Genomic DNA, 13,308 nt, shown 5'->3' on the forward strand with positions numbered 1-13,308 from the left:
AACCGCATGGACTCTCCTTGATGTCTGTAGAGCTCTAGAAGCTTAAATGACTTCGTGAATTGGGCTGGATGTATCTGTGACAAAACTCCATCCAAAACTTATGTATCTGATTGTGAATTAGGGTTGAACACAGTCTTTGGGACTGAAGTCAAAAGCAACTTGCAGTAGCTCTTTGTATGATACAATTCACTCCTCCCCCTTCAGTAATTCAGGTTTTGCTGGCTGTCATGGAAATTTTGTCAATGAAATGAAATGAATTGATTGATTGACAACTTTGCCTTTTCAAAAATCCTTTCACAGAGGCAAGTATAATCAACAAATGAAAAAATGTCAAGGAAAATTTCCAACTCATCATTTTCAAAGGGTAATGTAATACAGGCACAGTCCCTGATGTCCTTCTACCTCTGTCATATTGGAAAGCAGATTGACGTGGCTACTTGAATGAACCATGGGCATTGGTCTTGTCTGTTGAAATGGTTCATTTGCCTTTTGTTTTAGTATGTTGGGGGCTGAAATTTGGTGGTTTTTATCTGATTATGCTACTGGTTTGTTTTCTCCTTTAAGTTATGAAATAAAAGCTGCTAAAGACCTGGAACGATACAACAGAGAGGTCAGGAAAGCTATGGGACGGGCAGCACACCGACCAACGAAGGAGGCAGAAAAACAGAAACCCAAGCTGAAGACTTCTCCATCCAACCAGCAGAAGCTTGACAAGATATTTCATGCTCAGACCGAAAAGAAGCAGAAACCTGAACAGCCTAGAAAAATTGTCACAGTGCCTTTTTCTCTAAGTTCCTGTAGACGTCAGCTTCAGAGACATCAGAAAAATGACTCAGATGAACACGAGCTTTTCCTGATCCGTCGTCCGAGTTTTCCTGATGTCTGGATATTTGCTACTGAGAAGAAGCTAATGTTGCTGAATCCATATAGGTTGGAAGAAGCCCTGCTATGTAAGAGATTAATGATGAATCATAAGCTTCCAGTAGAGAAACTGGACAAGCCAATTGTGTTAGCAGACAGGTATAGTACAATTGAGCAAAAATTTATGTTATTTCAGTGTCATTTGATAATTATTTACAATACACTTTAGTAAGACCCTGTTTGCTAATTCTGTCATTATTTGTACATTAATTTATCTATAAGAACAGGTTTTTGTTTTGTATACTTTTACCTTCTAGTAATAAGCAGGCCTGGTCATATTCCAGTTGAAGTAAGTATGACTTTTGACTGGTTTCTTTGGTAATGCAGTGAACACAAATTTCTTTCCCCAGAGGAGAATTAAATGCTCTACATTTTCACAACTTCACTCTAGCTAACTGACCCCCATGGGTTAGAGAATGGCTGAGCTAATTATTGTTATATGCCTAAACTCGACCACTCTTTAAGAAATGTGAGTACTTGTGATTTTGTTTCTTTAAACAAATCGCTTTTTCAGAATACTTTAAAAAAATCTTGATCGCTCCCCATCACTTACTACTATTTTCTGTATTGTTCTCACAGTTTTAGTTTTCACATTAAGGATTTTGCTTTTTAACGCTTTGGGGATTTTTTTTTCCCAGTCTTATTGGTGGATCTCAGTATATGGCTGCTCTTTATAAAATGCAGAAGGATTACCAGAGTTTCAATGGATCAGGTTATTTGTCAGATCGAAGGCTTGTAGCAAATGGATTCCAGATAAAAGTGATAGAAGGTAAGATAACTTTAAAATCTTTCAGTTGTACTGGGGTTTGTTTCTTCTGATGTAACAGTTTAAATGATTGTTAATGTAGATCATCTTATGCCTAACCATTTAAAGCCCTAACATCCCGATTTCCTTAAGCAGGAGATCTTATTACTTGGCAAAGAATGTAATTTACCTAGAACATTGAGTAATGGAAACTGATAACTCAACAGAAAACTTTAATAGTAGTTCAAAGAATTCGCTGAAATCCACATTTTCCTGACCTATTTTTTCTTCTTTTCTTAAAATGCTGGATGTCAATATCATTAAATGCCATTCTGACATAATTTAGATTAAACTAATGAGAATTCTTTAATCCTGGCAGCTTCTTCCAAGGTGATACTTAGTTGCCGAAGCTTCTGCGAGTGCATGCTTTAGCTGACTGCTTTTCAGCTGTTGAGCAGTTGAGGAGGTCCAGTAAGGAGCTGGATCTGGTTAGTGACTTAATTTATATCAGAGTTGTAACAGAGAGCCCAAAGGGGCCAGTAAAGAGAGAGAGACAGGATCACTACACCTTTTGGTAAGAGTTTGGCCTGACATTTTTTTTTGAGACAGCCTGCTTTTCAATGCCTCTACACTGATCACAGAATAAATCTGTTTCATATGAGATCCTTTTATCTTAGCAAGAGAGACCAAATGTTTATACATTTTTCTGAAGAAAGTTTCCCATTTATAAGGGATGCTGTTGGAAACCCAGAGGCAACCTACCCAGGGTTGGTTCTGTGGATAAGGATTTCTCTAGCAGAATTCCAAGAAAAGCAGACGTCTTTGGGGGTAGTACCTAGCTGACAGCTCAGAGAAAAGATTCTCTATAAGAGCTGTTAGAAATGCTATAGCTTCATGTGTTACAGATCCCCACATATGTACAGTGATGACAGATCTACTGTAACATATGGGATCTTTTAAGGGTAGGTACAAAAAAGGGATGTAGAGCAACTCCTTCACTCAGAGGCTGCCTCTTGGGAAGAACAGAGCTAAGCTGTTTTCTTTACTGAATCATGCACAGCAAAACCAGGGAAACTTCTTTCTGATTGGTAAAATCTCTACAGAAATAGCAAAAACTTTGTAGAAGAGGTGTTCATGGTAATAATATTAGATTGAATGATTAGGGGAATAAAACGCATACTGTAAGAGGCAGCTCTTAATAGGTTTATTCAGTCTAGCAAATCAAAGGCTGAGGAGGTCTATGATATATCTCTAGACAAATAAGGGAGAAAAACATTCTTGCTTAGCCTTTTTGCTCACATACCTTTATTATTTTTCACCTCCTGATGTTGTAACTTTGCTCAAAATCTGATGAATGTAAACTAGATGTGAATAAAAGGAATGTGAAAATTTGACCACAGTTTCTAGGCAACAGCAGAGGAGAGTTGTTGACTGATCTTGTGGTACTGGAGATGGGAAACTAGTTTTAAGATAGCTTGATTAGTTAGAGACTGGAATTGTATAATGCAACAGCAAGGGGCTCGACACAGTAACTGGGAAGTAGTAAACACATCTTCCAGTCCTGTCTTCCTAAGTATTTGAAATTAAGGAAATGAAATCTTGTGAGGAAACTGTTCTCATTTGGTTTACAGCTAGTGAAGGTAAAAGTGCTCTATGTGCACTGTATAGGTCATCGAACCATGGTAGTGAGCTGTATCAGTACCATACAGTTAGCCCATATGAAGAATGGGAATCTAATTCAGTTCTTTCTCCCAGTCTTATATTTTAACTACTCGAATGAAACTTTAATAACATCTGAGGCTTGTCAGTCATGTTTATAAGCCTCTGCTGATGCCATTATAGCAGTTACAGCCTCTGTTATTAAAAGAGCATACCATTGCAGATGAAGGTAGAAATACCAGCAAACAAATGGAATTTCTCCCAGCCTTTTTCCAACTGACCCAAGGATTTTTACTTAATACTTCATCAGTCCCTCCTTTTCCTTTTTTCTTTTCTTAAACTCATCCCTGAAATATGATACCTTCTACAAATATGCTACTGTCTTCTACAAATACTTATTTAAAGTTGATTTTTAGAAACACAGGTATTAATTATGAACAGTCCTTACTTGTCCTTCTCTGGGAATTTCACTATGCAGTTTGAGGTTCTTTTAATTTACAGATTCTTGTTGTATAACCTTTATGGAAGGTGACCTGTTAGACCAGGAGGGATTTGTCTCACTTACACATGAGTATTCTCTAGGATTTCTCAACTTTGAGAGAACAAGTTGATCTCCTAAAACATTCTTTGCTGTCCTTATAGAAGCATTTTTTTGTTCGCTGTCTGAATTCGGTGTCTATTTTTGTGGGTTTTTGAAACGTCAGACACAGCCTTGAAAGGGGGGCATTCAGATGTTGCTGAACTAGAAGTTGCCTCAGAAGAGTTTTGTTTCTTCAGGATATATTGTTAATGTTTTGGGACCGGGGTTGCCACTTTGCATGGTGGGTGACAAAGTCACAGCTTGCAGTGGAGAGATGTCCATCCATAATGCAATGTGTACTTAACCCACAGTAGCTGGGAGTTTCACCTTAGCAGCATCCAGAGGAGCACACCTGTGCATGTACCTTTTATAATGCATTTTTCCCCAGATTTTTTGGTTAATTGGATCAGTCCTGGTATTTTCTGTTTCTCAACTGAGCTGTCAACTCTTTCTTGTTCTCAGGGTCCACTGTAGTATATTTGAAAGTCTCTACTTCCCTTTGGGACTTCAAATCTGACATAGTCACATGTCCCTTTCTGACCAATTTCTAGTTAATAGCCACTAGTGCATGGCTTCTTTCTTCATCCAGGGTTAAGAGTTTTATTTTCTGTAGCAGAAAATTTCATTTTTCTGACAAAGACAACCTCTTCTATGGCACAGGCAAAGGTTCCATTTCTTTGGCTTTGAATTTGAATGTGAAAGTGGTATTTCTGTTAATTTCTTTTGGCAAAATAACAAACCTTTCTGTTGATCCAAGTGGATAAGTCTGTGATGCCGTTGGTGGCTCAAAGATACCTTCCAAAACCAGGAACAAAGGAAACGTAGCTGTTCAAATTCAACATTTAGCAGTTTTGGCCACAGAAGAAGAAGCTTTCCTTTACCCATGGTGATCTCTGAAGAGGACTGTCAGTCTAGTAGGTTGCACTGATTATTTGTTTAAATCTCCACATGTATGTTGTTGAAGGAGAAGAGAAGGACCATGAGTATTGCTGCCCATTATCATATGTTAAGTCTACTCATAATATTCAGGTATGAGTTTGGAACACAGACCTCTTGCTTTGGTACTGAGCACCTCTCTAGGACTGTTTGCTAGATGAGTGTGATGACTCAAATATAGATTCATTCCTTATTTCCTTGGGTGAGGCGGGGGGGAAGGGTACTGAGGGGCAAGCGGTGTTTTACAGGACTGACTGTTTATTTGAAAACAAGAGAATTGGAACAGCTGCCTTAATTGGGAGGGTGACTTTGGTAATTCCCTTATTGCATTGTGCTTGCATCTCAACTGGTCTTTGCTAAAGATGGTTTTTTGCAGTTTAAATTCCTACCTTTTGACAACTTATGGTACAGAGGAACTTTTATAAAGACTTTGATTCTGATAGTTTCTTGAAAAAAATCCAGAAACCATGGAGCCCTGGGTTTTCCTTATTTTGGATGACTTGTCTGTAAGGGACAACTTCTCTTATAGGACGAAAAAAAAAATAAATTATTAGTTGTGCACTAAATTTGGCAGGTCTTGGGATTAATACTCAGAAATTGAATCTTACTCACTCAGAGTGCATGGAATTTGTAGAAATACAACTATACTCTTAAGTGGCCAAGACCTTTTAGCTAGTGGGTGGTTCTAAACTACAATTACTCTATTAACATACTGGCAGCCTTTTTTGTAGATATAGCGTGGACATGCCTCACTCTAAAGCCCATGGCACCCTGTGACACCAAATGCTGCTCATAGTAGGTTTCTGAAAGGTCTAATTAAGCTTTTTCTTCCTAATGAGGACTCTGTTCCACATGGAGTTTTATTCTTGTTTTGTCTTTTTGGTGGAAAAACTGAAGTTCTGGCAATGTTTTCCTTTTTCACCAATGCAGCTTTTGAATATTTATTTTTACAAGAGCGTAAGAGTTTCAAGCCTTACTTGCCTGTTGTTTCATTTGAGGATAAGTCTGTCTTTTGAATGGTCTCTTGTAAGGCAGGAATGTAATTTACCTTTGCTCCATATTGTTCAAGGACTCTGTATGATTGCAGCCAGAGTTGTTCCCAGGTATCGTAGATCTTGGACATGCCCTATTGTCTTCTTTTGGTAGACTAAGAACTTTTGTAATATCTTCTTGTTTCTTTTTGTATTGATTGCTCAGCAGTCTAAGGAGTTTTCAACTAGATTTTTCTCTGGATAGCTGACAGTGAAAAACATGTTGTGAAATACCTCAGAAAATGCTTCTTGCTGCAAGTACGTCAGTTAGGCAAAATCAATGGTTTCTTTGTGGAACGTGCCAGTTGTTGTGATTTGCAAAGCTGTGACGCTGAGCTCCAGTCTGTCTTCCACTGCCCTCCCACCCCCTCATGTTCTGGCTTTACTGAGGCTTCAAGTGATGCTACCTTTGGGAGAGCAGGCTGTTTGCTTTTGCTTAACTGAGTGTTCTGCGATCTGCCAGACATTTGTTTGCTGGGTATAGCTTGCAATGACCCCTATGTACAGAGAAGCATTTCAAGAAGTAAGATGGATTACTTTCCGTCCAGTTCTTCTTAAGAGGTGCTTGTTATATGTACCTTCACTGTGCTTCTGTCTGTTTGCCTTTGTGAAAGTCCTAAAGAGAGATGTGAGTTCTTGGCTGGAAAGGAGCTGGGAGCAAGGAACGCGTCTTACTTGGTTTTGTAACAACGGTGGGCCTTGGGCCATGCTCCAAGGCAGGCTTTTGGGGTAGAATTGTCTGCCTGATAGAATATGTGTCCCAACATATATAACACAAAGAATGTGCTTACAAGGCCTCGAAGAGCAGTAATATATAAATAACCTATCTTCCTCGGTAATATAAGATGCCTCAGCTCTTGTAACCAACCAGTGGAAAATCATGCTGCTACATAATTTCAGTTTGATTTTGACCACAGACTGGAAGATAGGCAGTCTTATAGTGTCACCTAATCTAGTTGGCAGCTGGAAGAGAACAGTTTTTCCTGGCCATCAAGAAGGAATTATGCAAAGATGATTGTGTATGCTTTGTTTGGAAAGAGAAAGGGGAAATTTGCAGCAATGAGAAAGCCACATTTTTAGTCAATTGAAAGCTAGTTTATTTGTTCACGGAAATATTTTCCTTGGAAGTTGCAAAGCATTTCAGAGAAACTACCATGGAAACTGCTTGAAGACTGCTGTTTGAATACTCAAAAATCTTAACATGTATTTTATCAAAAATTTACAAGTACACTGAGGCTCGGACATCTGCTTATATCATCAGTGGTTGCCAGTACTGGAATCCCTGCAAAGATTTGCAGATAAATGCATGTTAATCAGTATGCAGTGGGCTACTTTTCTGCTTACAGTCTTTAGGCTGCAAAGGAGAATGACACACACACAGAAATACCAAAGAAGAAAACTTAACCAAGATTTGTGTTGTTCTTATGTTAGACTTTTCTAAAGCCCCCTTTGGTGTTCAAATTAATTCAATGAGCAGTATGGTGAAGTCAAATCTGGCAGTCAAAATTTGCAGACAGGAAAATTGCTATTAGTAAAACTGAGAAACACTGAGCATTAGCGTTCTTGGTAGCAAGCATGTAGGATTGGTTCACTGGATTTGGAGAATAAAAAGAAGAAAAAGAAAAAAATGTTTTGCAAATCGGGACCCTCACTGTCATTCCTCATGAAAAAGAGGAAGCACTGGAAATACAAGATTTTCAATTGAAAATCTTAACAATTGAAACTTAACAAAATGTTGTATCCTGCCTCTGGTTAATAGACAGGTAATTACTGAAAAGTCAAACAGACTAAGCTCTGATTTTAGAGACAAAGCAGCATAATTAAATGGTCTGGAACAGTTACTCAAATCTAGTCTTTCATTAAAGCAAAGTTGGGATAAAAATGAAAAGACCTGGAGAAGGTTAAATCCAGACTTTCTTTTTTGCTCCCATCTCTTACTTGCAGTTTTTCCCATGGGGAAATATTGACATAGTACATCATCTTATCTCCACTTCAGTAACTGGTAAACTTTCAGATAGTTTAGCATTTTGCTTTAAGCTGAATCTGATCACAGGCTTACAGCAGTACATAAAAAATGTGTCTGCTTTTGGTGGCTATGATTAGGGAAAGACAGCTTGACAAAGAGGAGGAGGACAATGCTGGGTGACAAAGGAAATAAAGTTTTAAATGTAAAGCAGTGTTGAATATGTAGCTGGAAAGTGGTTATGTGATTTTTTTAATTATAATTTATTTTTTATTTTGGGTGGGGGACTTGTTTCCTATATCAAATTCCCAGTCTGGTCAAAGTATCTTTTGCCATGAAGCTTTAAAAGTCACAACAGCATTATTTACCTGGTGACACACCCCTATTTAGAAAAATTTTCAACCAGCATAGTCCTCCTATTCATCTATGCTCTTATTTAATGACTGACAAATAAACAGTGCTTGGTCATGGGTAACAGTCTCATCCTATTAGCTAGTGAATGTACCTTGTGGTGACTTTTATTGCATATATATTTTCTCTCACTTCTGAAATCTTTCACATTGTTGTTTGGATTAGGAACATGAATGATCAATCCCTTATCAGTTTGTTAGTTTAATCCACTTTGTAGCAGTCTATTTGTCTCCAGCTGTTTTGACTTTGCAAAAACCATTTGTGGCTGAGGCTGAATATAATTTATCCTACCTGGGGCCATTACACAACAGTGGATTTATTTTCATTACCCATTGTATTCTTCCGTGCTCTGCTTGTGAAGCTCTCTACTTCTTTGACTTGCAGTGGAGGAAAAAGGAAGGTAGGCATGTGGGTTGGCTTGAGATTTCTGTGCACCCAACATGAGTGAGAGGAGGAGCTCGGAAGGACTGCAGGGGAATATGTGAGCGTGACCACTGAAGAGCTTGCTCCTGACTGGGAGTGGAAGTGAGCTGTACAGTAGCAACTTCAAAATCAAGCAGATTTTTTGCAAGTGGTGTGAATAAGAAGTGAAATCTCTTACACCTCAAAGATTGAATAGATGTTTTGTTGGGAAGGCTGTTTAAATGTTGTATTCATCATTCCCATTCAGAATGGTACCTGCTACAGCAGTGATATATGAATGGTAGTATGGAGTCTTGAGTTCTTTCCTTGCTGCGGTAGGAGGAAAAAATGCTATTTATTTCAGCAGAAGCTGAATTTGTTACGATAAAATTTGGACTCCTGCAGATGTTTAAACCAATTGCACAGGACATAATGCCAACACTCAGGTTTTATTTTTTTCCAACTAAATTGTATTTTTTTACTAACTTCTACTTTAATTAAAACTATGCTCAAGACTGGGAATGCTGCAAAACGTTCTAAGTATATAAACAGTGCCAGCTAGGATTTGAATAAAAATAAGCAGAGGTGTTTGTGATGTGAATAGGCATACATCATCATAACAAAATATTGGGCAAATAAATGCTTTTCAGTCCAAGGGAGGAGCAAAAAACTTTTCCTAATTGTATTGAATTTGAGAGACTAATGTACTAAGTGATTTTGTATCAGTTGCATTTTCTCTGAATTGCTCCAGAATAGAGATCAAAGCAGTGTCTAAATTACTATTTTGTTTCTGTATTTTCAGGTACTTCAGCTACAGAAAGTCATATGGAAATAGAAGGGATGGCAAATTGTCTGTCATATTATGGTATTTCTGATTTGAGAGAAATTCTGAATGCAGTAGTTAATGGAAATGCAAAGGAAGTATATGAATGTAGGCCTCTCAAAGTGATAAATTACTTGGAGGTAAGACAGAAGTTTGCTTTTAAGTATTGGCCAGCTAAGCTTATAATAAATCCTTAAACAGCTTGAAAATCTTTTTTCAGCTTTCTGTTTTGATTAATGTAGTTCAGTTCTAAACAGAAGTTACTTTTGAAAAGAAGAATGTCATATCCTCTCTGAGGTGTATGAGTTCTGCATTGCTTATCAAAATACTTCCATCAAACATATCCAAAAGCAGTCGTCCCATGTGATATTATATGTGCTGAAAGCTCATGTTCACAAAACGTTTCTCTATAGACAGTTTTCAGACTAGAAAGGCATTTCTCCATGTTAAAATACAGAACTGCCATAAAATTACTTTACGAAGTCTAGAAGGCACTTGAATCAAGAACAGTTATTGACATAAATCTATGAAGAAGTTCTAAGATGGTTTAAGTAGATGTTAATTGAAGCTTAATTCTCATGTAAACGTCAATGAGATGTACATCATGAAAATCAGAAAGTGCACCCTTTCCACTCGAAGAAAAATTCCTACGATTCATTCCAAAAAAAGGGCAGAGAGGGACAAATGGAAAGTTATTTTTTTTCCCAGAAAAGCAAGCTGTCACATTAAGACATTAAAAAAAAAAAAAAAAGAAGTCTCACATACAGTGAACTCCATATGCCTCTGCATACAAATACTGGTATTTAGTTCACATCAGTAGCTTCTGCAATTAAAGGAAGCACATACTGATAACTAGCAGTCTTGTAAGTCCACTTGATTCGATGCAATAGTGACTGAGTTCTGCAGTGCACTGACAGAGAGGAAAACCCTGTGTTCTTCATAGGCAGCCAGCGTTGTTGGTTGACAGAAATATGGTACCTGAGTAAAAGAATCTTTAATCTGTTTTCTTACAGAAGTTATTGTGCAACAGTTGGAATTGGAATGACTTGGTAATATTTGATATGCAGATAGATAAAATCATCCATCCAGGGACAGCAATGGGCATGAAGTTTCAGGGACAACTAATACATGTGCTGCTAGTTAAAGCTGGGGTAACTAGCAATAGCAGTTTTCTATCTCTTCTCATCTAGATGTTTCATTAGCACTTAAGATCTGTATTCAAAAAGGTTACCAAAATACATGTTAAGTCTTTTCTTAAGCATTTGCTAACGTGCTTTCCTGGGTCAGGCTACTTCAAAAGGGGACCTAAGTATTTACACAGAAACACTTATTGTACAAATATTTCCCTGTCTTTTGGAGGCAGTAAGTTTACAGCTGCCTGTGGAGCAAGCGATTCTGTTGTGTTCTGCTGAAACATTCTTGTGCAGTCATGAAAGAAGCTTAAGGAAGGATCATTCCTTGTTTGTTGAGACAGGAATGGTGTGTAATTTGGTCTGGAGGTGGAAACTTTATTTCCTGTACTTGCAAATACCCATCAGTCAGTCAGATTGTGTGGAATGGAGTTGGTTTAGGTATAGGGATAGATATACTATACACACATATAAACATGTGTGTAGTATATCTATATACAATTATACATATAGATATACACATACCTATAAAGGTATGTATCAAGAGATTATCAAAGGAAGTCTTATTAAGAGCAATGTTTATCCTGTGAGGAACTGTTTAGAAAGAAGGTGCATGTACAGCAGTAACAGTAGCTGGAAAATACATATTAACTAGGAAGTATACGTCTTGTTGGCATGGGGAAAACTATTAAGATAAGCACCGAGTTTTTTGACTGTTCTGGGGGTTAAACACTGGCAATGCCATTCACTGTCATGTTCAGAATTGCAACTTTTATCATAAGTTTCATGTTTGAGCAGGCAGCATGTCTGCAGTTTTTGCTGTCTTTCGGTAGACCCAGAAAAAACAATAGGGCAATGGTTAAAGAAGCAGCCTTCCTAGGTAGAGAATGGTCCACAGTGATTGTTTTTCCACTTGGAAAATCCCAGGCAAACAAAATGAAAAGGTTCAGATTAAAATGTTATGAACGCTGCTTCGGGTTTGTATGATGTGAAAGGAGATTGTATGCCACATCCATTTCTGTCCAGGCAACATTACTAAAGTACAGAAGAGAAGGCAATGGCAGGAAGGCCCACCTTGGAGAAGGAAACAAAAAACCTGGCAACTTCTTTTTGAAGTTGTTTGATTCTTGGAGAGGGGTGCTTCAGTAGTTGTGTTTAGCACTCACTTCTGCTTTCTGGTATTGTGGGATAACTGGATGCAATAGGCAATCGTTCATACAACAATCTAAAATTTCACTATAGCATTTGAAAAACTTTGTTTAGCTGAGTGTGTGACTTCATTTATGTTAGTTCTAAAGTCTGTGGTGTAGAATGTGTCTTGTGAACTGGTAAACATCTTCAGCTGATACTGGTGCCAACAGGAAATAAGATACTCAGAAACACAAAGCATCTTGCAGAAGTGGACCCCAAAAGAAAACGAATGCAGACATGACCAGGAGACTGTGTGTGACTCCACTGTAGAAGTGTCACAAAATGACCAATAAGATATGTTTAGAGTTACATTTGGGTTTCTGGGATGCAGAATATTTATCAGCAGAAAAGAGCGACCTTTAAACAGTGCATGCTTAATTTCTGCTTTCTGGTAGCCCCAGGTTAATGTGTTAAAAAGCAGTACTTCAAAACTATGGGGGTTTTGTTCTTGTTTTTCCTTTCCACAGGGAGAAGCAGTACGTTTAACTCGGCAGCTGCCCTTACATTTGTCAAAAGAAGATGTACAAAACACAATTTACAGGATGAAGCAACAGCTTGGAAAGGAAAATAAAGGCTGTGTTCATGGTCGTCCTTTTTTTCATCACTTAGCAGATATTCCAGAAGTTGACAAGCACAACTCCATGGAAATTATTCAGTAAATGGAACATTTTGTTTGGGATCATATTTCTCTTGCTTCATTTTGATCGTTACTCTGTAATTTCAGTATGTTTTGTGCAAAGCTTTTGTATAATGACTTTTCATTATCGTATGTTTTCCTCCCAGAGACTGTTTTTATTTAAATCCAAATGCTACTTGAAAACTGAAAATAAATATTATAGAAAAAAAACTCATCGATATTTTTTAAAAGAATTTACTAAACAAATGATCTCAACTACTTTGATGCTTTTCTTATTTCCTGCAGGTTTAGAAAATACCAGTAAGTCAAAATTTTTTACATGTCATTAGAGGTTGCTTTCAACAAAGCCTGGCAGAGTTTATTGTACTAAGGAGATGAGGTGTTAATTTTCCAAGGAATGCCAGATAGCTGTAGGTATTTAAATGGGGCATTGCCATATGCAGTTGTTGTATTTACACTTTTATGGTGGTGTATTTCAATTTGGAAATTGTTAGCTCGCGTAAGTGAGTATTGAAGTTGCTAGTGTCTAATCTCCAAAAACATTTTTTTACACACTTAGAGGTGTGATTCTTAAAAGTATAGCACACTTAAATCTTTAGATCAACAAAACCCGGCCAATGACTTGAAAGATGAAAGGATCAGAGTCACAGGAGCACGGGTTAGCACTGAAAGTAGCTGCCAATAGATGTATGTTGGTGCAGTGCTGTACACAAACTCTTTGGGGGTGGGAAACATAAACTGTCCTCGCTCAAGGGCAATGTGGCATAACTGGGGCAAAGTCTGCTGTACAGAGCGCTACTGATTCTGCTAAACTTGTTCATTCTCCCTCTACCAGAACGTAGTATTTACTCCTCTATTTCCAGTAGTAGCCTTCTGTAA

At 37.8% G+C, this 13,308-nt stretch overlaps 1 protein-coding gene across 4 annotated transcripts in view; it reads left to right on the forward strand.

The window, feature by feature from the left end:
* The window catches only part of PMS1 (PMS1 homolog 1, mismatch repair system component), a 47,430-nt gene extending 34,746 nt beyond the window's left edge, over window positions 1-12,684 (forward strand). For all 4 annotated transcript variants that reach the window (XM_037398063.1, XM_037398065.1, XM_037398066.1 and 1 more), the window contains 4 exons: window positions 565-1,020; window positions 1,560-1,690; window positions 9,451-9,611; window positions 12,260-12,684. In XM_037398063.1, the coding sequence (XP_037253960.1) occupies window positions 565-1,020; window positions 1,560-1,690; window positions 9,451-9,611; window positions 12,260-12,451 (940 nt within the window). In that variant the 3' untranslated portion in view covers window positions 12,452-12,684. The remainder of the gene's footprint in view (window positions 1-564; window positions 1,021-1,559; window positions 1,691-9,450; window positions 9,612-12,259) is intronic.
* Window positions 12,685-13,308: the final 624 nt, after the last annotated feature.

The sequence above is a fragment of the Falco rusticolus genome, chromosome 8 (genome assembly GCF_015220075.1).
Source record: "Falco rusticolus isolate bFalRus1 chromosome 8, bFalRus1.pri, whole genome shotgun sequence".
Taxonomy (NCBI): Eukaryota; Metazoa; Chordata; class Aves; order Falconiformes; family Falconidae; genus Falco; species Falco rusticolus.